Source organism: Labeo rohita, chromosome 25 (genome assembly GCF_022985175.1).
Source record: "Labeo rohita strain BAU-BD-2019 chromosome 25, IGBB_LRoh.1.0, whole genome shotgun sequence".
Lineage (NCBI taxonomy): Eukaryota > Metazoa > Chordata > Actinopteri > Cypriniformes > Cyprinidae > Labeo > Labeo rohita.
This window is the reverse complement of record NC_066893.1, coordinates 28,335,687-28,363,046: the sequence shown is the minus strand read 5'-3', so window position 1 is coordinate 28,363,046 and position 27,360 is coordinate 28,335,687. Positions and strand designations below refer to the sequence as shown.

Sequence of the window (27,360 nt, the reverse complement as noted above, 5' to 3'; positions counted from 1 at the left end):
CTTCTTTTGTCCCGCGTGGCCCCGGCTGCCCTCTGACAGGGGCAGAAAAGGCTCTGCTGTTGGCCGTTTGTTCAGCCATGAACCTGTGGATAGAGAAACAGCTGTGCCTATTGAACTCGCTCAGGCCTGACCTTCACAAAGAGACCAGACAAGTTCAAGCACAGCTGAATGCTGCTCCTATGTGAGATCAGGGATGATGGGGAGAAACTTCTGAGGTGGAAGATATTGATGGTGATGTGAGGTTTGGGTTTGGGGGTTTGACGTTACACATTAGAATGGGCTGTTTGTAGTAATAGACTAATAGATTGGACAGAGTTATTATAGCTAGCTAAAACTGAAGCCATAAAAAAGTAATAATAAATAGTAAATGAATAGTAAATAAAATATAAAAAATATAAACATATTAAAAAATTAAATAGAAATCATAATAAGATAAAAGTATTAAATTATTTTAAAATAAAACATTATATAAAAATATAAAATAAAATCATTTAAAATATAAAAAATATTTCAAAATAAAAATATTAGGAAATGAAATATAAATAATAATAAAAATAATATATTACAATATTTAAAAATATAAAATAAAATATTTTTTAAATAAAATAAAAAAATATTTAAAAATATAAAATAAAATATTTTTTAAATAAAATAAAAAAATATTTAAAAATATAGAAATTTTTAAAAATGAAATTTAAATCATAATAAAATAAGTTTCAAGTTTTTAATATTTTATTTCAAGATGCCAAGGCAGAATTTCTCATTTTCATTTAGTTTAACTTGATGTACTAAAACAACTAAAACTAATCTAAAAATAAAAATGAATAAAAACTATATAGACATATAAAAAACTACTAATAAAAATGACAAAAACACAAAAAATACAAAAAAAAGCAGAAAATACAAAAATTACAAACTATTAATAAACATATAAAGGTGTCTGAATGATACTTTTATTAGATATTATTATTATTATTATTATTATAAACTTATTTCTGCTAGATGCCAAGGCAAAATTTCTCCTTTTCATTTAGTTGAACTTGATGTACTAAAATAACTAAAACTTAAAAAAAAAAAAAACTAATAAAAATGACAAAAGCACAAAAAATACTACAAATAATAAAAAAAAAATCACAGAAAATACAAAAATAAAAACTAATTCAGAATATTAATAAAAATATAACAGTGTCTTAGTGATACTGAAATAACACTACTGGGCATTATTATTATTATTAATTTTATTTTTTAAATTAATTTTAATTATATATTATTTATTTATTTTTAATTATTATTATTATTATTATTATTAGATATTTTTAGATTATTAGATGGGCTACTATATTGGCCAGTGTGATTAATCAGGCGTTATTGTTTTGAAATTATTACTGAAATTATTATTACCAGCATAAACCAGTAAATATTAAGATAAAATTAAAAAATATGCTTTCTAGATATTCTCATTTGCATTAGCTGTGGATCATATATGTGTATATTTGGGTCAACCATCATTGCTAACTATAAACTATGTATCTGATTTAAAATTCAGCAAAGTCTACTTAACAAAATAATCCAACTATTTACCCAGGATGCCCTTCATAAGTCAGCATGTGAAGGGTTAAGGGTCTGGAGCAGAAGGGAGGAGGTGTGTTGGTTTGCTTCACTGGCCGTCTGTCCAGAGGCCGATGGGAGAGGTCAGAGGTCACAGGGGTTGTGGGACAGGCTTTATTCTGGCCTGACTCATGCATGAGATCCATTCACTAATGTTGCTCTATAGAGGAGCAGGCGGTGTTTTGTTTGAGCCGTCAGGCGCTGGAGGGGTTTGAGATGAGAGATCAAGTTGAACAACAGCTGAAAAAGTGGTTTTCAGGCAGCAGCTTGGTAATGTTGATTGTGTTGATGTAAAACCTTGGTTTTCTTCTGTGGTTTCTTCCTCTCAGATGAAGAACACACTTATTTAAGATCAAATTCAAATACAAGTTGAAAGTCAGATCTGATTTGTGAAAATCTCAAGGAAAAGCTCAAAGTTGCATATGAATACAACCAGTGTTGTCATAGTTGACTAAAACCAAAACCATAAAAATGTTTATTTTGATTAACATCAACTGAATTAAAATAAATATTAAAAAACTTGATGTACTAAATTAACTGAAAAAAAATAATAATAACAAATAAATACATATTTATAAAGACATATTTAAAAAATAATAACATAAAGAAAATAGAAAAATAAAAAGCTTAAAAATATTAATAAAAATATAATAGTATCTCGATGCTAATATATATATATATATATATATATATATATTTTAATAAATATATTGAAAATAAGGCTTGTTTTGCATTGTGATACTATTTTATTACAAATTAAACATAAATAAAATAAAATAAAATAAATAATAAAATGAAAATATTTATTTTGATTAATATAAAATAAACAGATTTAAAATAAAATATTTAAAATATGAATAAATTTGATGTACTAAAATAACTGAAAACAAATACATATTTATAAATACATTTAAAAAAATGAAAAAATTAGAAAATAGAAAAACAAACACCTTCAAAATATTAATACAAATATAATAGTATCTCGATGCTTAAACAACACTGAATACAATGACTAATATATGTAAATCTAATGAAAACATGCATAACATGCACATTTGACCCAAAACCAGAAGAAAAATATGAAAATTATATATATATATACACTACCGTTCAAAAGTTTGGGGTCAGTACATTTTTATTGTGTCTTTTTTTTTTTTTTTTTTTTTTTTTTTTTAAGAAATTAATACTTTTATTCACCAAGGATGTATGAAGTTCATTAAAAGTTAATAATAAATAATTTACATTGTTATAAAATATTTATATTTTGAATAAACACTGTACTTTTTAAACTTGTTATTCATGAAATAATCCTGAAAAAAAAAATCACAGGTTCCAAAAAATATTTGGCAGCACAACTGTTGATATTATCCAACATTGATCATTCTAATAATAAATCCGCATATTAGAATGATTTCTGAAGGATCATGTGACACTTAAGACTGGAGTAACAGCTGATAAAAATTCAGCTTTTCATCACAGGAATAAATTCTATTTTAAAGTATGTTAAAATAAAAAACATTATTTTATATTGTAAAAACATTTTGCAATATTACTGTTTTTTTTTCTATATTTTTAATTAAATAAATGCAGCCTTGATGAGCATAAGAGACTTCTTTAAAGACTATTACAAGTCTTACTGACCCCAAACTTTTGAACGGTAGTGTATATATATATATATATATTTAATACAAATATCAAAAATAAGGCTTGTTTGGCATTGTGATACTATTTTATTACAAATTAAACAAATAAATAAATAAATAAATAATAAAATTGATGAACATAAAATAAACTGAATTAAAATAATACATTTAAAATATTTAAAAACTTGTACTAATTTAACTGAAAACACCCACAAATAAATACATATTTATAAAGACATATTTAAAAAAAAAAAAAAAAAAACATTAGAAAATAGAAAAATAAAAAGCTTAAAAATATTAATAAATGATAATAGTATCTTGATGCTTAAACCAAACTAAATACAATGACTAATTTTTAATAAATATATCGAAAATAAGGTTTGTCATTTTAATACAAGTTAAACATAAATAAAATAAAATAAAATAAAATAAAATAAAAATTCTGATAAGTCTTTTATTGACAGGTTTAGTAATATTCACCCCTATAGTTCCATATATTATATATATTTCTCATTTCACATTAAAACTGGTTTTCAGTTCCTTCTTCTCAAAGTTAAATGTTAGATTTGTTTTTCTAAGCCTGGAAATGAACTATTTTGTTGGTATTTTAACAGCAGTATTAGAATCCATGTATAAATGAGACAGAATCCCTGGCTGTTTACATCTTAAACCCATTTAATCAGTGTCTCTGACTGAAATTGGGTGGACAGACGGACTTGACTGACCTCTGACCTTTGGCAGGAAACCTTTGTGCTGTTTGACCTAGGCATTGATCTGGCCTTTACAGCCCAGCTGACCAGACACACACACACGCACACACACACACCCTAAAGAGGCCTGATTTAATACTGGGGGTTCGGTGGTTTTGTGTGTTGATTTCACTGCTTTCATCACATATTGACACAAAAACTACCACAGTATTTCTGTGTGCACATTTACTAGGGCAGTATCATGACATATTTTGAACTTTAATGTAAATATAATGGTACATATGTTAATGATGCAGTATGAAGGTATGAATGTGTGTTTACTGGTTGTAAACTATCTGTCTTTATCATCTGTTTGAAGGATATCAGATATCTGCACTTTTATTCTCTGAACAGCAACAGCTGTGTAACCAGTTTAACGTCTGTAGATACGATCTGTAAAGTAATATTGTGTGTTTTTACAAAAACCAAATCTACTGAAGCTGTGTGTATTTAAGTGAGCAAAATAATTAACTGCAAATATTGATTTTCTTAGTATTTTTGTTTTGTTTTCTGGTACAAATATCTAAACTTTTCTAAATCAATGTACATTAACTTGAGAAGCAAAATGATAGAAGATATAAAGTCTTTATCTGATTCAGTTCTTTAAAAGAAGAGCAAATATCTGCAAATAATCTTTTTGAATTAATATTATTTTTCTTGTTATAAGCATAAACACACTTAATTTTGGTACATTTAAAAAAAAAAAAAAAAAAAAATTACCTTAATACCTGAACAATTTTTGCTTGTATCTTGATTTACTGGAAAACAAAACAAAAATACTACATTTAAAGATCCTTTATTTTTTAGTATTATTACATTACATTATCTGATTATAAGTTAGTGGTAATTCATAAATTTATTATTATTATTATTATTATTATCATTATTATTATTATTATTTTATTTTTTTATTGCAGTGTGGAAACTGAAACCTAAACAGACTACACTGGTTTTACTTAATTTTCTTTATTATTTATATATAATACTTTTTTCCCCCAAAGTTGTTTATTTTTACAATTTTATTTATTGTGTCACTATAAAGACAAGAATAGCACATTATTTATTTATGTTATTTAGAAATGTTCCTAGATTTATTTATTTTTACTATTATTATTATGATTTATTAATTTATTTATTTTAATTTATTGTATTTTATTTAATTATTATTATTATTATTATTTTTTGCAGTGTAGAAACTGAAACCTGAACACTGATTTTACTATATATATATATATATATATGTAGGGGTAGTAGTGGTATAGTGGTAATTAATTTTTAATTAATAAATTTTATTTTGTTTTGTTGGTTTTTTTGTAGAATTTTTCCTATATTTTATTTTATTTTTATTTAATTTTTTAGGACTTTACTTTTGTTTTTTTTCTGTGCAAAATAAGTGTTCACAAATAAGTAGTAAAAGTAATTCTGAACCTATGTCACAAAAGGAGAACAGCATATTGATAATTAATTTTATTCATTTATTTGTAAAATTTTTCCTGTTATTAATTGATTTTTTTTTTGTTTGTTTGTTTTTTGTATTTTCTGTGAAAAAAATAAATGTTTAATTTGTTCAAGAGTAAGTAAAGGTAATTTTAAAACATGTCAGTATAAAAGGAGGAACAACTAATTTTATTTTATTTTATTTAATTTTTTATAATTTTTGTAGGATTGTTCCTTTTTTGTATTTTTTTTTCTGTGCAGAATAAATGTTTGTTCACGAGTACGTAAAGGTAATTTTGAAGCGTGTCACTATAAAGCGAGTACAGCGTGTTATTTGATTGTCAGTTAGTGGTAATTAATCCACACATGTAAATAAAGGAGCTTTTTAATTCCCTTCGTCTTCTAGCAGCTGAACTTTCATTGATTACCTTTAGAGGATTCTGGCTGGACTCAGCAGGAACACGAGGGGGAGGAAACCCAGTGCCTTATGGGTAAAATGAGGGGCTGGAGTCACTCGAAATGCCTAGTCTTAATGTTATCGTTCTGAAGATGTGGAAAAACCCTGCTTTTCTCCGAGTGCTGCTTGTGAAATTGGTGAAGAAACAGACGTGTGATCATTACATCACCTGTGCATTGATATGGGCTGCTCGTTTTATTCATTCAGGTGTTTCCAACAGCGTTTTTTCACTTTACAAGCTGCATTATGAGTCTGTTCATTGCCTACAGTAACATGCATACTGACACACTCGTTCAGATGCGCCATTGATTCCTGCTGATCTATAAAGGGTCATTATTCACTGTCATTGGTCCATTGATTCATTGATTAGAGCAGCTGCTTATTATTGGCTATTGTGCACTCTGGCCCTTAGCAGACAACCAATCACGGTTAAGATTGGAACGGCTATTATTTATATATAATATTTTTTCCTTAAAGTTTTTGCTTTTTTACTTTTTTTTTTTTTATTGTTTTTGTGTCATTATAAAGACAAACACTGATTGTTATTATTATTATTATTATTATTATTATTATTATTTTATGTTTTATTTCTTATTATTTTATTTTTTATTAGAATTTTTCCTATATTTTATTCATTTTTTATTTATTTATTTATTTATTTAGGTTTTGCAGTGTAGAAACTGAAACCTGAACAAGCTACACTTATTTTACTTAATTTTCTTTAATATTTATATATAATATTTTTTTTCCCTTAGGTTTTTGCTTTTTACTCATTTTTTTTAATTTTTATTTATTGTGTCACTATAAAGTCAAAGACAAGAATAGCACATTATCTGATTGTAAGTTAGTGGTAATTATTTTTTTTTATGTTATTTTATTGTTATTATTATTGTTGTTGGTGGTGGTTGTTGTTTGTTGTTGTTGTTGTTGTTGTTTTTTTTTAGTTTTTTTTTTTTGAATTTTTCCTATATTTTATTCATTTTTATTTACTTATTGAAGTAGCTATTTATTTATTTATTTATTTAGGTTTTGCTGTGTAGAAACTGAACTTAATTTAATTTTCTTTATTATTTATATATCATTTTTTCCCCCCTGAAGTTTCAAAAAAATGTATTTTATTTCTAGAAATGTATCCTTAGAAATTGATTTTTATTTAATCATTTAATTATTATTTATTTAATTATTATTATTATTATTATTATTTATTTTATTTTGCAGTATAGAAACTGAAACCTAAACAGGCTACACTGGTTTTACTTAATTTTCTTTATTATTTATATATAATATTTTCCCCCCAAAGTTATTTATTTATTTTTACGTTTTTATTTATTGTCACTATAAAGACAAAGACAAGGGAGGACAGTCCGATCGTCTTGTATTATTGGTTAGCGTTTACTTTTATCTTTCAGACCTCATTATTGATTATGCTGGATTCGTCTGTGTCTGTAAACTGATTCGTTTTAAAGGGGTTTATATTGATTTTGAAGGAAAGCCAAGAACTTTCACCATTTGCTGTTGACGTTGGTCCAAAAATCAGCTAGTCTCTTAATAAACAATAAATATAATGCAAATTTAGATCAATATTAAATTTGATCTAGAGCCTGCTTTATACATGTTTGTGAGCCAGTGTTATTTTTATTAATATTTTGAATTAGTTTTTGTTTATATTTAGATTTCTTTTTATTTTAATTCAAGTTTGAATCATTTTGATTTGATTTTGATTTATACATCAAGTTAAACTAAATGAAAATAAGAAATGTTGACTGAAATTAAACAGGTGGCAACTAGATAAGTATACTTTTTTAATATTTTATTTTAGTTTAGTTTAAGTGTATTTTATTCCAAGTAACTTTATTTTAGTATCAATGAGATACTATTATATATTTAATTAATATTTAGAATTTTTTAAAATATATTTTCTGTTTTCATTTTAATTTCAGTTAAAGTTTTATTTTTTTAATGTGTCTATTTAGTTTTTATTAATTTTATTTCAGTTGTATTTTTACTCATTTTAATACATCAAGCTAAATTAAATTAAAATGAGAACTTTTATTTTTTACAGTTTTTTTTTTAATGTTTTTATTTATTTATTTATTTATTTATTTATGTTTTAGATAACTATAACAACCCTATTGTGAACCATTTATATCTTTTTTTTTTTTTTTTTTTTTTTTTTGTTTTTTTTTGTTTTTTTTAATATGTCACTTTGGACTATGGACATATGAAAGGATGCAATGTTGATTTTGAACATAAGTCTTAATTGTGTATTTTATTCCAAGTAACTGATTTTTTTTTTTTTTTTTTTTTTCATTTTTTAATGCTTTATTTTTAGTATCAGTGAGATACTTTTATAAATTGTATTAATAATTTTAATTTGTTTTTATTTTTATATTTTCTGTTTTCATTTTAATTTCAGTTAAAGTTTTAGTAATCTTATGTTTTTGTCATTTTTATTTGATTTTTAATGTGTCTGTATAGTTTTTATTAATTTTATTTCAGTTGCATTTTAAATTAAGTTAAATTAAAATGAGAAATTGTATTTTTTACAGTTTTTTAAAAATATTTTTATTTATTTATTTATGTTTTAGATAACTATAACATCCCTATTGTGAACCATTTATATATATATATATATATATATATTTTTTTTTTTTTTTTTTTTTTTTTTTTTTTGTATTTTCATTTTAATTTCAGCTAAATTTTAGTAATTTTATATTTGTGTCATTTTTTTATGTGTCTATATAGTTTTTATTAATTTATTTTAGTTGCATTTTTACTCATTTTAATACCTCAAGTTAAACTAAATAAAAAAAATATTTTAGCTTTTTAAATGTTTTTATTTTATTTTGAATATTTATTTATTTTTGTTTTAGGTAACTATAATAACTTTTTTTTCACACAAAAATATGTCAGTTTATGGACATATAAAAGCATGCGGTGTTGATTTTCAACATTTCAGTCTTCGTTATGAGTGATTTCTCTCTCTTCCATTGACTTTTACAGATGTCTTGTTGTTTGTTGCTCACCCTGTCCTTGCTGAAGTCACGCTGGGATCCGTGGCCAGATTCTCCTGTGCCGTCAGTGGATCAACACCAGCGGTTATCAGCTGGGAACACAACCAAAGATCTCTACCTCTGGATTCAGACAGGTGTGCAATTAAAAAACACAAAAAAATGACAGAATATATTACTTCACATGAGTAATTAACTTCATCTGAAGCAGAATTAATCTAAAACTAATATTAAATATTTTGTATATAAATATTTTAATATATATAATTTAACATTTTTTGAATATTTTAAAATTTAATTTTTAAAAATGTAAAATTTAAAAAATGTTATTTTTAAAATCACTGGTTCAACCTAAACGCATGTACTTTTGTTTGTTTTAGAATCACTATTTTGCCAAATGGAGTGCTGCAGATCTGCGATGTGACAATGAGGGATGTTGGGAATTATCGCTGCTTAGCCACAAACATGGCCAGTCGAGTCAGGAGCCGAGAGGCCGAGCTGATCATCATCCCAGGTCTGTGTTTGTATGATAATAAACAGTGATCATTATCAGAATCATTTCTGAAATATAGGAAGTAGTAGCTTGCCATTAAATCTTCTCCGTTTTCTTTCCAGCATTGGGTCCGAGGGCTCTCATGAAACCACATATCATAGCAGGACCGCAGAACATCAGTGTTGGGCTGCATAGATCTGTGGTCCTGGAATGTTTGGCGGAGGGAAACCCTCGGCCGCTCGTGTCCTGGAGCCGGGCCGACTCTAAACCCATAGACGTGTCCGGAGCCAGAGTGCTGGGAAACGGGAACCTGATTATCTCTGCCGTCAAAGCTCAGCACAGCGGCACGTACCTGTGCCGGGCGACGACCCCGGGAACACGCAACTACACCATAGCGGCCGGAAACCTCACCGTACTTGGTAAGAGATGTTTAAAGAACTGATGTGGTCTTTCACAACAAAAATGATAACTACAACCATAACTATATTAATGTTCACACCAAGAACATTAACAATAACTATTAGCAATTACACCGTGAACTATATAAGCGTTCACACGAAAAAGGATAACATTGATGATAACTATATAAGCATTTACAACATGAACAAAAGCATTAACAATGTGTTCACACCGATAACGATAAGTATAATAACTATATTAGTGTTCACACCAAGAACGTAAACTTTACAGATAACTATACTAGCATTTACATCAAGAACGAAAATATTAATGATAACTATATTAGTGTTCACACCAGTAATTATAATTTCACTGATAACTATATTAGCGTTTACATCAAAATCGAAATATTAACGAAACCTATATTAGTGTTCACACCAATAATGTTAAATTTACGGATAACTATATTAACGTTTACATCAAGAACAAAAGAATTAACAATATTTATTAACGGTAAGTATAATAACTATATTAGTGTTTACATCAATAACAAAAATATTAACGATAATTATATTGGAGCTCACACCAATAACGATAACTTTACCGATAACTATACTAGCATTTACATCAAGAACGAAAATATTAGTGATATCTATATTAGTGTTCACACCAAGAATGTTAACTTTATGAATATCTATATTAGCGTTTACATCAATAACAAAAATATTAATAACTATATTAATGTTCACACCAATAACGGTAACTTTACCGATACCTATACTAGCATTTACATCAATAACAAAAATATTAATGATAATTAGAGTTCACACCAATAACAATAATTTTACAGATAACTATACTAGCATTTACATAAGCATAATAACTGTATTAGTGTTCACACCAAGAATGTAAACTTTACGGATAACTATATTAGTGTTTACATCAAAATCAAAATATTAACGAAACCTTATTAGTGTTCACACCAAGAATGGTAACTTTACGGATAACTATATTAGCGTTTACATCAAGAACAAAAGAATTAACAATATGTGTTCACACTGATAACGGTATTAGTGTTCACACCAAGAATGATGTATTTACCAATAATTATACTAGTGTTCACATAAAAAACAATAACTTTGTCACCAACTCAACAGTAACATTCTTTATATTGTAAGCTTGTGCTGCAATTTTATCATTTGCTTGTTGAGCACTTTAAATCAGATGGATTCTCATTGGCCTTCAGTGTTTTTATTGTTCTTCACCTGGGAAAAAATGGTTCCAACAACATCTTTTCTTTGTCATTATTGTATATATGTGGACTTCACTATTCACTTAGTCTTTAATGATTATTAAAATGTTGTATTTATAGTCATTGTTCTTGGATAGTCCTTAAATCTTTGTTCTCCATGCATTTTCACCCTTTTTTTGCAGTTCCTCCGACTCTAGTGGAGAAACCAGAGAGTCAGACCCGACCCAGAGCTGGTACGGCCCGTTTCAGCTGTCAGGCCGAAGGGACACCTGCTCCCCGAATCACCTGGTTTAAGAACGGTCAGGTGATCCACTCCAACGGACGTACCAAGATGTACAATAAGTACGTACAGAGAAATACCTCCAGTAAACGTCATAATCTGTTGTAATACTAACATATGTCCCTTAACTGTGTGGCAGTAAACTGGTGATAACCCAGATCATTCCAGAAGATGACGCCTTTTACCAGTGCCAAGCGGAGAACTCTCAAGGTTCAGTTGTGTCCACGTCCCGTCTCATTGTGGTGCTGTCAGAGGACCGTCCCAGCGCTCCACGTAATGTCCATGCAGAAACCATCTCGAGCTCAGCCATCTTACTGGCATGGGAAAGACCACAGTACAACGCGGATAAAGTCATTGCCTACTCCATACACTACATGAAGTCTGAGGGTGAGCATTTAGAATTGGCATGAAATTCCCAGCTGATTCGTGCTGGTCTAGTTGACACTGACTTTCAACCAGATACTTCAAGTATCCGCATCCGCTTCCATTTTTAAGTGTCACACCCACATCTCAACATCCAATCAACAATTGATGCATAGAACCAAGTCATGCCTTCTTAAACTCCGCCCCGTCAAGCTCACGCTCATCCACCTCCACTTTTGAGTGCCACGCCTAGATCTCAACATCCAATCAACAACAAAGCATAGAAGCAAGTCCCGCCTTAAACCCCGCCCCTTCAAGCACACGGTTATCCACCTCCTCTTTTGAGTGCCACGCCCACATCTCAACATCCAATCAACAACGAAGCATAGAACCAAGTCCCGCCTTAAACCCCACCCCTTCAAGCACACATTTGTCCACCTCCTCTTTTGAGTGCCACGCCCACATCTCAACATCCAATCAACAACGAAGCATAGAAACAAGTCCCGCCTTAAACCCCGCCCCTTCAAGCACGCGCCTTAAACGCCACCCCTTCAAGCACATGCTTATCCACCTCCTCTTTTGAGTGCCACGCCCAAATCTCAACATCCAATCAACAACGAAACATAGAAACAAGTCCCGCCTTAAACCCCGCCCCTTCAAGCACACGCTTATCCACCTCCACTTTTGAGTGCCACACCCACATCTCAACATCCAATCAAACACCCAATGCATAGAACCTAAGTCCCGCCTTTAACTCCACTCCTTCAAGCACTTACTTGCTCACCTCCACTTTTGAGTGCCACGCCCACATCTCAACATCCAATCAACAACGGAGCATAGAACCAAGTTCCGCCTTAAACTCCGCCCCTTCAAGCACACCCTTATCCACCTCCACTTTTGAGTGCCACACCCACATCTCAGCATCCAATCAAACACCCAATGCATAGAACCTAAGTCCCGCCTTTAACTCCACTCCTTCAAGCACTTGCTTGTTCACCTCCACTTTTGAGTGCCACGCCCACATCTTAACATCCAATCAACAATGGAGCATAGAACCAAGTCCTGCCTTAAACCACACCCCTTCAAGCACACGCTAATCTGCCTCCACTTTTGATTGCCACACCCTACCTTCAACACCGCCAAACACGTGCTCATCCTCTTCCATTAAGTGCCACAAACACAACATCCAATCAACAACCGATGCATAAAACCAAGCTCTGCCTTAAGCTCCGCCCCTTGAAGCTCACGCTCATCCACCTCCACTTTTGAGTGCCACACCCACATCTCAACATCGAATCAACAACCGATGCATAGAACCAAGTCCCGCCTTAAATCCCGCCCCTTCAAGCTCACGCTTATCTGTCTTAACTTGGTTTTTAGAGTGATATCATTTGTCTGCTTTTGTTTGGAAGCCCTCAGAGCAGGAATCTAACTTGATAGCTGTCCAAGTGTGAGATCTCAATTATCTCCATTATTGTGGAGAATTGTAATTGACTGAATTAGAAACAGCACTAATTCTAGAGTCTTTGCAGGTTTAAACAACGAAGAGTATCAGGCTGTGATCGGGAATGACACAACCAGCCACATCGTGGACGATCTGGAGCCAGCGCGAAACTACACATTTTATATCGTTGCCTACATGCCGATGGGCGCCAGTCGCATGTCAGAGCAGGTCACGCAGCACACGCTGGAGGATGGTGAGCTTGTGGACTTCTAGACAATCCCAAAACTTACATTTTCCAGAAAACTCTCCCTGTAAAATGTGTTTTTCATCCCTAGTTCCCCTCCGTACCCCTGAGTTGAGCCTGACGAGTCGCAGTCCCACCGACATCCTGGTGTCCTGGCAGCCGCTTCCTCCCAAACTCAGCCGCGGACGAGTGTCTGCGTACCGTCTATCCTATCGTACAGCCACGGACGACCAGGTTATCTCCGTTGAGCTGCCCGTCCCGAGTGAGAACTGCACCCAGTACCTTCTGCAGGGTCTGCAGCCCGACACCATTTACCTGATCCGCATGTCTGCATCGACCCGAGTGGGCTGGAGCCAACCGTCCGCCTGGAACTCCCATCGCACGCCCAAAACATCCAGCACCACAGGTGAGAGAAGAAACCTGGAACAGCCTTATTTTGGCCCATAGCCATCTGTTTTGTGACACTACACTTTTAAAATATGGGGGGTTTGCAGCAATGCCATAGCAGAACCATTTTTGGTTTCCCAAAAAACCATTCTGAAGTGTGATAAACCTTTAAAAAATCAAAAGAACCTTTTGTGCAATGGAAAGATTCCATGGACGTTAAAGGTTCTTCATGGAACCATCTAGTAAATCGTTTCCGTATTTTAATAAATCGTGGCCAATTCGTACTAATTCCTTTCCATATTTTTATAATTGTGGCCAGTTCGTACTAATTTGTTTCCATATTTTAATAAATTGTGGCCAATTTGTACTAATTCGTTTGCATATTTTAATAAATCGTGGCCAATTCTTACTAATTCGTTTCCATATTTTAATGAATCGTGGTTAATTTGTACTAATTCGTTTGCATATTTTAATAAATTGTGGCCAATTTGTACTAATTCGTTTCCATATTTTAATAGATCGTGGCCAATTTGTATTAATTCGTTTCCATATTTTAATAAATCGTGGCCAATTCTTACTGATTCGTTTGCATATTTTAATAAATCGTGGCCAATTCGTACTAATTCCTTTCCATATTTTAATAAATCGTGGCCAATTCGTACTAATTCCTTTCCATATTTTTATAATTGTGGCCAATTCGTACTAATTTGTTTCCATATTTTAATAAATTGTGGCCAATTTGTACTAATTTGTTTACATATTTTAATAAATCGTGGCCAATTCGTACTAATTCGTTTCCATATTTTAATAAATCGTGGCCAATTCGTACTAATTCCTTTCCATATTTTTATAATTGTGGCCAGTTCGTACTAATTTGTTTCCATATTTTAATAAATTGTGGCCAATTTGTACTAATTCGTTTGCATATTTTAATAAATCGTGGCCAATTTGTACTAACTTGTTTCCATATTTTAATAAATTGTGGCCAATTTGTACTAATTCGTTTCCATATTTTAATAAATCGTGGCCAATTTGTACTAACTTGTTTCCATATTTTAATAAATTGTGGCCAATTTGTATTAATTCGTTTCCATATTTTTACAAATTGTGGCCAATTCGTACTAATTCGTTTCCATATTTTAATAAATTGTGGCCAATTTGTACTAATTCGTTTCCATATTTTTACAAATTGTGGCCAATTCGTACTAATTCGTTTCCATATTTTAATAAATCGTGGCCAATTTGTACTAACTTGTTTCCATATTTTAATAAATTGTGGCCAATTTGTATTAATTCGTTTCCATATTTTAATAAATTGTGGCCAATTTGTACTAATTCGTTTCCATATTTTAATAGATCGTGGCCAATTTGTATTAATTCGTTTCCATATTTTAATAAATCGTGGCCAATTCTTACTGATTCGTTTGCATATTTTAATAAATCGTGGCCAATTCGTAATAATTCGTTTCCATATTTTAATAAATCGTGGCCAATTCGTACTAATTCCTTTCCATATTTTTATAATTGTGGCCAATTCGTACTAATTTGTTTCCATATTTTAATAAATTGTGGCCAATTTGTACTAATTTGTTTACATATTTTAATAAATCGTGGCCAATTCGTACTAATTCGTTTCCATATTTTAATAAATCGTGGCCAATTCGTACTAATTCCTTTCCATATTTTTATAATTGTGGCCAGTTCGTACTAATTTGTTTCCATATTTTAATAAATTGTGGCCAATTTGTACTAATTCGTTTGCATATTTTAATAAATCGTGGCCAATTTGTACTAACTTGTTTCCATATTTTAATAAATTGTGGCCAATTTGTACTAATTCGTTTCCATATTTTAATAAATCGTGGCCAATTTGTACTAACTTGTTTCCATATTTTAATAAATTGTGGCCAATTTGTATTCATTCGTTTCCATATTTTTACAAATTGTGGCCAATTCGTACTAATTCGTTTCCCTATTTTAATAAATTGTGGCCAATTCGTACTAATTCCTTTCCATATTTTAATAAATCGTGGCCAATTCGTACTAATTCCTTTCCATATTTTTATAATTGTGGCCAATTCGTACTAATTTGTTTCCATATTTTAATAAATTGTGGCCAATTTGTACTAATTTGTTTACATATTTTAATAAATTGTGGCCAATTTGTACTAACTTATTTCTTTGTTGTAGTAAATCTTGGCCAATTTGTACTAATTAGTTTCCATATTTTAGTAAATCGCAACCATGTAGTACAAATTTGTTCCCTCATTTTAGTAAATCGTGGCCATGCTAGACTAATTTGTTTCCTTGTTTTAGCAAATTACGGCCACATCGTACTAATTTGTTACCTTCATTCCCAGCCATGTTTTAATATTTAATTCTCTAGTTTTATTAATCAAAAACTTGCAATGTGGCCACAGTTAACTAAAACAAGGGATTGAATTTTTAATTTGTGGGAATTTTTGTCTGTATGCCATATGTGGGGCTTTGTACAACTTCTATCCACTCCTTTTGGTTTACGCATATCCTTCACTTGCCTTTGAATTTGGATGGGATTCAAACTTTTTTAATTAGTTTGATGAACATTTAAAAAAATTAAAGAACCTTTTTGCACTATAAGGAACCTTTTGATGGAATGAAAAGTTTTCCATAAAAAATTCAAAAGTTCTTCTTGGAATCTTCGATGCAAAGAACCTTTTGTTTTTAGCATATGTAACCATCTAGAATACCCTAGCAACTGCACAGCAAGATCCTAGCAACCAGCCACAACACTTTGGCGTTCTGGCAGGGAGTTCTGCTCTCATTTTCTTCAGAAGAAATTGAGTTTTATTTAACACTGCTTTCAGAAATGGTCCGACAATCTCCGTAAGCCGCTGAAGTGGGCAGCTCAGATCATAACAGATGCCTTTGGCTTTCAGGACTTGGCTTTGTTCCGGCATTCCGTTTGTTACTCGATGACCCTTGACCCCGGCTGTCAGTTAGGCGTTGAGGGACGGCTCAGTTTCGGGTCATAAAGGGATCGCTCCGGGCAGCCCAAAGAATAGACCTGTTTCAGAAAGACCCGTGTGACGGGCCTCAAAATGGCCTTGATTTCTCCTTTCAGCCTGTTCTGATGGATATTTGCTCTACTGGATCTTTCTGTTATGTTTAGTTAGACTAAGAGTGATTTTCACCTTAGACAAAGTCATCTTGAACTTGTCTAGTTGAACACAGAGGCTTTATGGGGAAAAGTAACTTTGTTTGAGTTGGAGTGGTTGGAAGGATTTTACATGGAGCTCATCAAAGTCTTAATAATTAAAACCGACTTGAATCGATGGTGGAATGTCACTGGTTGAGATGTTGTGTCGATACTGATGCTTTTATTTATCCTTGACTGTACTGCCCTAAGCATTGTTACTTTATTGATTTAGATCCTACATGTTTTCAGCTCCGGACACTGCGATAAAGTGGTTTCTCACTTTATTTATTGGCTCAAAATAGTGTAGCAAGTAAATTGGATGTGTCTCTCACTGAACTGAACTGTAATGTTTTATTTTTTAAGCAGTAAACAAACTTTTTCTTGAAAACATACAGATCAACTGTATTTATATCTGTAGTTGGTTTAATGTGTCTGTTTGTTTCCTCAGTGCCTCCCGCCCCAAACCTTGAGCTTGAACCTCTGAACTGCACCTCGGTGATGGTCCGCTGGCATCCGGCTGCCAGCGATGCTGTCGTCCTGGGATACAAGCTGTCTTTTCACCCAGACGGCCAATCAGAGGACTCGGTTCTCCAGCTGCCCCCACATGACCACCAGCACCCCATCACAGGACTCAGTGAGTGACACACATTCACCTTTCAGTGCCGTCTGCCTCACCTCAACAGCCTGCAACTACTAATAACAAAAACACTTAGGAAGGTCAGCGGTTAATTCTTATGGAAGCTTATTTCCATCACCAAATGAGAAAATAAATCAAGATATCAAGAAAATAAAACTGGTCTTTTCAGAAAGTTTATATCTCACAATTCAGACTTTTTTGCAATTGCAACCTTATATATTAAAATTCTGACCTTTCTTCTCAGAATTGTGAGTTTATATTAAGCAAATAAAACTTTTCTTAGAATTAGGAGTTTATATCTTACAATTCTAACTTTTTATCGCAATTGCAACCTTACATCTTAAAATTCTGACTTTTCTTCTCAGAATTGTTTATATCAAGCAAATTAAACTTTTCTTAGAATTACTAGTTTATATCTTAGAATTCAAAATATTTTATTGCAATTTTAACTTTATATTTTAAAATTCTGACTTTTTTCAGAATCGTTTATATCAAGCAAATAAAACTTTCTTAGAATTAAGCTTATATCTTAAAATTCTGACATTTTTATTGCAATTTCAACTTTATGTTAAAATTCAGATTTTTTTTCCAACAATTGCGACTTTATATTTTAACATTTTGACTTCTCAGAATTGAGTTTATATCAAGCAAATAAAACTTTATTTATATCTTAAAATTCTGACTTTTTTTCCTCGTAATTGCTAGTTTATATCAAGCAAATAAAACTTTTCTTAGAATTAGGAGTTTATATCTTACAATTCTAACTTTTTATCGCAATTGCAATCTCATATCATAAAATTCTGACTTTTCTTCTCAGAATGGTTTATATCAAGCAAATTAAACTTTTCTTAGAATTACTAGTTTATATCTTAGAATTCTAAATTTTTTATTGCAATTTCAACTTTATATTTTAAAATTCTGACTTTTTTCAGAATTGTGTTTATATCAAGCAAATAAAACTTTCTTAGAATTACAAGTTTATATCTTAAAATTCTGACTTTTTTTCCTCATAATTGCTAGTTTATATCAAGCAAATAAAACTTTTTCTTAGAATTATGAGTTTATATCTTATAATTCTGACATTTTTATTATATCTTAAAACTCAGATTTTTTTTTCCCAACAATTGCGACTTTATATTTTAACATTTTGACTTTTCTTCTCAGAATTGTGAGTTTATATCAAGCAAATAAAATTTTTCTTAGAATAGGAGTTTATATCATAATTCTGACTTTTTTATTGCAATTTTGACTTTACATCTTAAATTCTGTCAGACGTAGTACGGGTATATTTGTAGCAGTAGCCAAAAATACACTGTATGGGTCAAAATTATTGACTTTTCTTTTATGCCAAAAATCATTAGGATATTAAGTAAAGATCATGTTCCATGCTTTATGTTCCATGCAATTTTGATTAGTAATATGCATTGTTAAGACCTTCATTTTTTTTTTCAGTATTTTGGTTTTATTTGATTTATTTTTTGCACCCTCAGATACCAGATTCTCAGATCTCGGCCAAATATTGTCCTATCCTAACAAACCATACATCAATGAAAAGCTTATTTATTCGGCTTTCAGATGTATAAATCTCAATTTCAAAAAATTGACCCTTATGACATATGGTATTGTTTATTTATTTATTTTTATTCCACCTCAGAAATTAGCTGCTTAAAACAACTATAAATGTGCATTGATCTAAAATGAGAAATCGACCCACATATTTTTCATTTTATGCTAGGATACGAAAATGTAATGTAGCATCAATAAAAATCTTGTGCTGAAGCCTAAAACTGGACAAGGATATTCCAAGGTTTCATTCAGCATATTTCCCATGTTTGTATTTGTCATCGTGTGGATCTGATTGTCCTCGGCCGGACTGAGATTCACCAATCAATAATTGGCCTTCTTCTGTTGGCACTTCTGCACGGTCGCCCTGCCGGCCGCATCCACGGCTTTGTACGTGTCACGCAGTTTCCCCTCCGTGTCAGAGGTCAAAGCCCAGATGTCTCCTTCTAGCTTTCCCATCATTCTCCATGCCCGTCTATTGTTTTTGGGTTTAAGGTCGGCCAGAGGCCCGTGAGAGCGACCCTCCCCCCGTCACCCCTACAGCTGGACACTTACCGCTAACAAAGGATTCTGGGATTGGCCCAAACTGGGCAGAAGTGACCCAAGAGCAAAGAACTTGATGCAAATTCGAGTTCAGTCTCCTGATGGAGCGAAACTGGTCGAATTGGTTAGGGTTAGTCTACGGTTAGACTAATATTTGATGGAAGATAAATCCTCAAAAACTTTCATTTTTTGAGAAATTATAGTAATTATTATAATAAATTATAGTAATTATTAATATAGTAAAGTAATTCGATTAGGATTTCCATACAGATAGAAATGCTTTACCTTACCTGCTTTACCTGCTTTAATTTTTATTGGGAAATAAATTAATTTTCTAATTTTCTTAGAAGTTTCCTAGACAATGGTTAATTTTTTAATAGTGAATTAGTTTTTTTTTTTTTTTTAACTGAACATTTTGATTAAGATAAGATTTTCATATGGAACATATTACCTTTTCTAATTTTAACTGGGAAATAAATACATTTTCTAATTATCTTAGAAATCATCTAGTTTTCGAAATGGGAAATATATTGTAATTCACTTAAAGCTTGATTTTTGAAAAGAAATCTTGAGTAATTTAACGAGCATTTCTTATTTTTAATTGGGAAATAAATATATTTTATAATTAGAAAATATCTCATTTAAGTAAATCTTAATTTACTTAAAACTTAATTTTTTAAGGAAATGTGTGAGTAATTTGCTTATGATTTCCATATAGATGGAAAAGTTTTACCTATCAAATTTTTAAGTATAATTTTCTTAGAAAATATGTCATTTTTACAATAACAAGTAAATCTTGTCAAGAAAATTTGTAAGGAATTTGTTTAATATTTTTATATAAACATAAATGTTTTACCTTTCTAATTTTTAATGGAAAATTGATAAGATTTAAGAATATTTATTAGAACATTTCTAATGATTTAAATTTAAATTTACTGAAATTTAAACTAAATATATTTTAATTTACTTAATTTATAAAGAAAATACATGAATCATTTGATTAGGATTTTCATATACATTAGATAGAATTTCAAATTTTTGAAAGTAACATTTCTTTTACTTAAATGTCACTTTTTAAATTTTTTATTGATTTAAAAAAAGTGTTCTCAGAAATGAAAGATCTAATCATTATCTCAAGGCCTGTTTCTTCGTAACTGGTTAAGCATGAAGTTTTATCTTGGTCTGGCCCCAGACCTCGGCTCATAAACCTCTCGTCCCTGGAGACGGTCATTTCGGCAGCTGAGTGCTGCCTGTAAAGGTGCCCTCCGATCTCTGACCTCTTGACCCCTAGAGGCTTAAATACTCAAAACCCCCAGTACTACACACACTGATCAGCTCTTTACAGTCACTCCACTCTTTAGGTTGACTGATGCAAACCAGTAAGTTTCCCAAACACGTGCATTCGGACCTGAACATCTTAGGAGGGCATTAGCAATCCATAAACTCTTTCTAAAACAACTTCCAGATGAAAAAGCACACATTGGATCAACATTTGCATGCTTTCACATGATTCTACAACATATACGGTTACATTTTTAATTGAAATTTATGATATATGCATTGCTGTTACATGCTAGACAGCAAAAGCATCATTTGCATAAATTAAATGACCCTTATATGCTATTTCTCTGTGCTGAATAACAGCTCCACCTAGTGTTTGTGGGATGCACTGCACATTACAAACTACTGTTCAAATGGGCACAGTGAATGGCACTTTATATATGTCATTATGTAAAAAGTACATTTTTATGATATAGATTTCTCCCAGAGTGGTACCATGTGAAATTGTCTGCATTTAGCGCTAATACGGCAATGTTAGCTATTTAGTGAACTCTTTAAGACACTGTAATTTTACATAACTTCATTTAGTTCTTCATTTATTTTATAATGTAATAATATGGTTTATTTTGTTTTGCAGACCCCAGAGTGAAATACCATGTGAAACTGCTAGCGTTTAGTGCTAATGGAGACGGCTATCAGGCCCATCAGACGGTCAACACTCCAGGATGTCCTTGTAAGTGTTCAAAAAAACAAACTTAAAAACTAATTTAAATGCCATCATCTGTGGGATTTGCATATTAATATTTACCTAGAAAAGCAAAGTTTAGAAAGGCAATCTTTCATTGTTGCCAAGAAAAACAGATAGACAATTGTAACTATTTTAGCAACTAAAAAAAAAAAGTGTAAATATCTAAACAAGAGTCTCTCTCTGTCTTTCAGCCGCACCAAACCGACGTTTGGCCGCTCTGCCGCCTCCCGACCACATCGATGCTAAAGCTAACAGCTCCTCTGCAGTGAGTCTGAGCTGGGGCCGTCCAGCGTTCAGTTCTGGGAAACCCGTCAGTTATTCCGTCCGCTACGGACCCGTGAGCCCGTCCGACGCCTCGACCGTACGCTACGTCCAAACGTGAGTGCTGGCTCCTCACCAAAGGATTGATGTCAGTTGTAATTTATCCGCTTGTGGATTCGGGTATCATGTATGTTCTCACTCTCTTTTTAGCACTGAGCAAACCGTTATGGTAACAGGTCTCCGGCCAAACACACGTTATGAGTTTTCAGTGCGTCTTCATATGGATCAGATGTCCAGTCCCTGGAGCGCCACCGTCTATCAGAGGACTCTACTGGAAGGTATCAGCCCATTGAGATACTACTATAGTTTTTAATGTTTTTATTTTTATATATTTTGCGTTTTAATTTTAAAAATGTATTCACAGTTTTAGTCGTCTTGTTTTGTGTTTTTGACATTTCTATACATTTTGTTTTTTTTTTTTTATATGAAATTTTATTTTTATGAAGTTAAAGTATTTTTTTTTAATTTGAGTTTATTTTATTTCAAGTAGAGTTGATGCTTTTTTGTGTTTTTAATAACTCTGGTGTAGACTAGTATTGTTTCTCCACCGAATTTGTTTATATATATATTATATGTTTGTAACAACAAAGTAGCAAAACAGTCAAAGAAAAGACTGTCGCCATAATTTTAAAATTGTAGTTATTTTATTATATGGTTTTGACATGCATGTATTTATTTATAGTTTATTTTTTAGTGCTAAGTATTATGTTTAGTGCAATTTAAAATTAAGAAATGAAATAATTATTTTTTTTAAATGTTTTATTTAATTTCAGTTAAAGTTAATTTTATTTTCAGTAAAGTAAATGTTTTTTTAGTTAAACATAATAACCTTGGTTCAGACTAGTATTTCCACCAAATTACATAAATTTGGTGGAATTTATGTAATTACATATATTTGTTGATATATTGTAAGTTTGTAAAAACAAAGTACCAAACAGTTAAAGACTGCGACTATAATTTTAGATAAAGTTTTAGTAATTTTGTTGTATGTTTTTATTAGTGTTTTTTATGTTTATATAAAAATGTTTATGTAATTTTTTACAGATTTTTTTATTTTATTTTAGTTTTAGTTATTTTAGTACATAAAAATGAGAAATGTTGGCAACTAGCTGAAATGCATAAATACATATATTTTCAGTTAATGTTTATCAATAAGTGAAATAATTTCAAGTAAAGTCATGTGAATTTTAGTATACAGTTTATACAGTATATTTAGTTTTAGTATACAGTATCAAGTTAAATAAATGGAATCGAGAAATATTACCTTGGCAACTAACTGAAAAAAAAATTAAATACTATATTTTATTTCAGTTAAAGTTTATTTTATTTCAAGTAAATGCTGTTCATGGTTTTAGTTAACTATAGTAACTGTAGTTCAGACTGGACAGATTATTTGTTGATTTTTAAGTAGTGAACAGTGAAAAGGCTGTCATCATAACCTGATCTGAGGTTGAGACCTTGATTTGTGTTTTTCTTCCGGCAGCTCCATCGTCTCCGCCGCTGTCCGTCAGAGTGAGTCTGATCGAGGACGACACGGCGCTGGTGTCGTGGAAGCAGCCAGATCAGCCCAACCTGTCCGTCACGCACTACACCATCCTGTACGCCTCGCAGAGCTCGTGGATCGCTGGAGAATGGCAGGTTCTTCAGAGAGAAGGTGAGCAGAACACAACCACATTCTTCTTAAGGCAAGATACTACAGGCAAACCATTTGTTTATCATACACTGTTTTGCTCGTTTGCTTCCAATAGCTCTTATTTCAGACTAATGGAGAGAAAACATCTAAAAAACACATTTAAGTTTTATTTTATTACTTTTTATTTATTTGCGTCTGTAGATTTCAATTCCAATACATATCTTTGAAAGTTTTTCTCCACTTCAGCAGCACTTACATACAACAAAACTTAGAGTTTTATTCCTCTCTATATTCTGAAGGTTTTTACTGAAGGGTTTGTTCATATGTAATTCACTTGATATTATTATTTCACTTTATTTGCGTCTGTAGATCTAATTTACAATGCATATCTTTCAAGGACGTTTTCTCAAAATGAGTTTGTTTCTCCACTTCAGCAGCACTTACATACACCAAAATGTACATTTTTATTCCTCTCTGTATTCTAAATGTTTTTACTGAGGGGTTTGTTCATATGTCATTCGCTTGATTTTATTATTTCAGTTGATTTGCATCTGTAGATCTAATTTACAGTACATATCTTTAAAGGCGTTTTCTCCAAATGAGTTTTTTCTCCACTTCAGCAGCACTTACATACACTAAAACTTAGAGTTTTATTCTTCTCTGTATTCTAAATGTTTTTACTGAGGGGTTTGTTCATATGTCATTTGTTTGATTTTATTATTTCACTTTGTGTCTGTAGATCTAATTTACAAAACATATCTTCCCAGGACATTTTCTCAAAATTAGTTTGTTTCTCCACTTCAGCAGCACTTACATACATCAAAATGTACATTTTTATTGCTATCTATATTCTAAATGTTTTTATTGAGGGGTGTGTTCATGTCATTCGCTTAATTTTATTTGCGTCTGTAGATCTAATTTACAATACATATCTTTCAAGGATGTTTTCTCAAAATGAGTTTCTCCAAGGACATTTTCTCAAAATTAGTTTGTTTCTCCACTTCAGCAGCACTTACTTACACCAAAATTCACATTTTTATTCCTCTCTGTATTCTAAATGTTTTTACTGAGGGGTTTGTTCATATGTCATTCGCTTGATTTTATTATTTCAGTTTATTTGCGTCTGTAGATCTAATTTACAATACATATCTTTAAAGGCGTTTTCTCAAAATGTGTTTATTTCTCTACTTCAGTATCACTTACATAGACCAAAACTTAGAGTTTTATTCCTCTCTGTGTTCTGAATGTTTTTACTGAAGGGTTTGTTCATATGTAATTCACTTGATTTTATTATTTCACTTTATTTGCATCTGTAGATCTAATTTACAATACATATCTTTCAAGGACGTTTTCTCAAAATGAGTTTGTTTCTCCACTTCAGCAGCACCTACATACACCAAAATTTACATTTTTATTCCTATCTATATTCTAAATGTTTTTACTGAGGGGTGTGTTCATGTCATTCGCTTAATTTTATTTGCGTCTGTAGATCTAATTTACAATACATATCTTTCAAGGATGTTTTCTCAAAATGAGTTCGTTTCTCCACTTCAGCAGCACCTACATACACCAAAATTTACATTTTTATTCCTCTCTATATTCTGAATGTTTTTACCGAGGGGTTTGTTCATATGTCATTCGCTTGATTTTATTATTTCACTTTGTGTCTGTAGATCTAATTTGGAATATATATCTTTAAAGGCCATTTTCTCAAAATGAGTTTGTTTCTCCACTTCAGCAGCACTTGCATACACCAAAACTTAGAGTTTTATTCCTCTCTATATTCTGAAGGTTTTTACTGAAGGGTTTGTTCATATGTAATTCACTTGATTTTATTATTTCACTTTATTTGCGTCTGTAGACCTAATTTACAATACAGCTCTTTAAAGGATGTTTTCTCAAAATGAGTTTGTTTCTCCACTTCAGCAGCACTTATATACACCAAAATTTACATTTTTATTCCTCTCTATATTCTGAATGTTTTTACCGAGGGGTTTGTTCATATGTCATTCGCTTGATTTTATTATTTCACTTTGTGTCTGTAGATCTAATTTGGAATATGTATCTTTAAAGGCTGTTTTCTCAAAATTAGTTTGTTTCTCCACTTCAGCAGCACTTACATACACCAAAATTCACATTTTTATTCCTCTCTGTATTCTAAATGTTTTTACTGAGGGGTTTGTTCATATGTCATTCGCTTGATTTTATTATTTCAGTTTATTTGCGTCTGTAGATCTAATTTACAATACATATCTTTAAAGGCGTTTTCTCAAAATGTGTTTATTTCTCTACTTCAGTATCACTTACATAGACCAAAACTTAGAGTTTTATTCCTCTCTGTGTTCTGAATGTTTTTACTGAAGGGTTTGTTCATATGTAATTCACTTGATTTTATTATTTCACTTTATTTGCATCTGTAGATCTAATTTACAATACATATCTTTCAAGGACGTTTTCTCAAAATGAGTTTGTTTCTCCACTTCAGCAGCACCTACATACACCAAAATTTACATTTTTATTCCTATCTATATTCTAAATGTTTTTATTGAGGGGTGTGTTCATGTCATTCGCTTAATTTTATTTGCGTCTGTAGATCTAATTTACAATACATATCCTTCAAGGATGTTTTCTCAAAATGAGTTTGTTTCTCCACTTCAGCAGCACCTACATACACCAAAATTTACATTTTTATTCCTCTCTATATTCTGAATGTTTTTACCGAGGGGTTTGTTCATATGTCATTCGCTTGATTTTATTATTTCACTTTGTGTCTGTAGATCTAATTTGGAATATATATCTTTAAAGGCCATTTTCTCAAAATGAGTTTGTTTCTCCACTTCAGCAGCACTTGCATACACCAAAACTTAGAGTTTTATTCCTCTCTATATTCTGAAGGTTTTTACTGAAGGGTTTGTTCATATGTAATTCACTTGATTTTATTATTTCACTTTATTTGCGTCTGTAGACCTAATTTACAATACATATCTTTAAAGGATGTTTTCTCAAAATGAGTTTGTTTCTCCACTTCAGCAGCACTTATATACACCAAAATTTACATTTTTATTCCTCTCTATATTCTGAATGTTTTTACCGAGGGGTTTGTTCATATGTCATTCGCTTGATTTTATTATTTCACTTTGTGTCTGTAGATCTAATTTGGAATATGTATCTTTAAAGGCTGTTTTCTCAAAATGAGTTTGTTTCTCCACTTCAGTATCACTTGCATACACCAAAACTTAGAGTTTTATTCCTCTCTATATTCTGAAGGTTTTTACTGAGGGATTTGTTCATATTTCATTCACACTGAATTTTATTCCTAAAAAACATGGTAAAAATGGGTTTCTCATTTCAGGCACAAACACGATGGCTCTTCTGGAGAAGCTAGAGTCGGGTAACATCTACCTGGTGAAGATCTCAGCCTCTAACCAGGCGGGTGATGGTCCGTTCTCCAGCACCGTAGAGCTGCTGGTCAGGAGTAAAATACACCAGGGAAAAAACCCACGTCACACCGACAACCACGCTGAGAAAACAGGTATGCATGACACAACAAATCTAGTACAAGTACAATATAATTAATTTAGTACTATTTATTTATTTTATATAATTCATTAAATAAAATTAGAATATAATGTAATAAAATATTCTATAAAATATAATCTAATTTAAATATGTACCTATTTTAAACTGCA

The 27,360-nt window shown here is 31.2% G+C and overlaps 1 protein-coding gene across 1 annotated transcript in view; it reads left to right on the top strand.

Moving 5' to 3' along the window:
• The window catches only part of prtgb (protogenin homolog b (Gallus gallus)), a 32,192-nt gene that overhangs the window by 2,683 nt on the left and 2,149 nt on the right, over positions 1-27,360 (top strand). Inside the window, exons 3-15 of the mRNA XM_051099393.1 lie at positions 8,898-9,042; positions 9,286-9,419; positions 9,521-9,817; positions 11,232-11,391; positions 11,469-11,716; positions 13,225-13,389; positions 13,472-13,786; positions 17,394-17,579; positions 21,607-21,702; positions 21,909-22,095; positions 22,189-22,316; positions 23,522-23,692; positions 27,024-27,203. Of these exons, the coding sequence (XP_050955350.1) occupies positions 8,898-9,042; positions 9,286-9,419; positions 9,521-9,817; positions 11,232-11,391; positions 11,469-11,716; positions 13,225-13,389; positions 13,472-13,786; positions 17,394-17,579; positions 21,607-21,702; positions 21,909-22,095; positions 22,189-22,316; positions 23,522-23,692; positions 27,024-27,203 (2,412 nt within the window). The remainder of the gene's footprint in view (positions 1-8,897; positions 9,043-9,285; positions 9,420-9,520; positions 9,818-11,231; positions 11,392-11,468; positions 11,717-13,224; positions 13,390-13,471; positions 13,787-17,393; positions 17,580-21,606; positions 21,703-21,908; positions 22,096-22,188; positions 22,317-23,521; positions 23,693-27,023; positions 27,204-27,360) is intronic.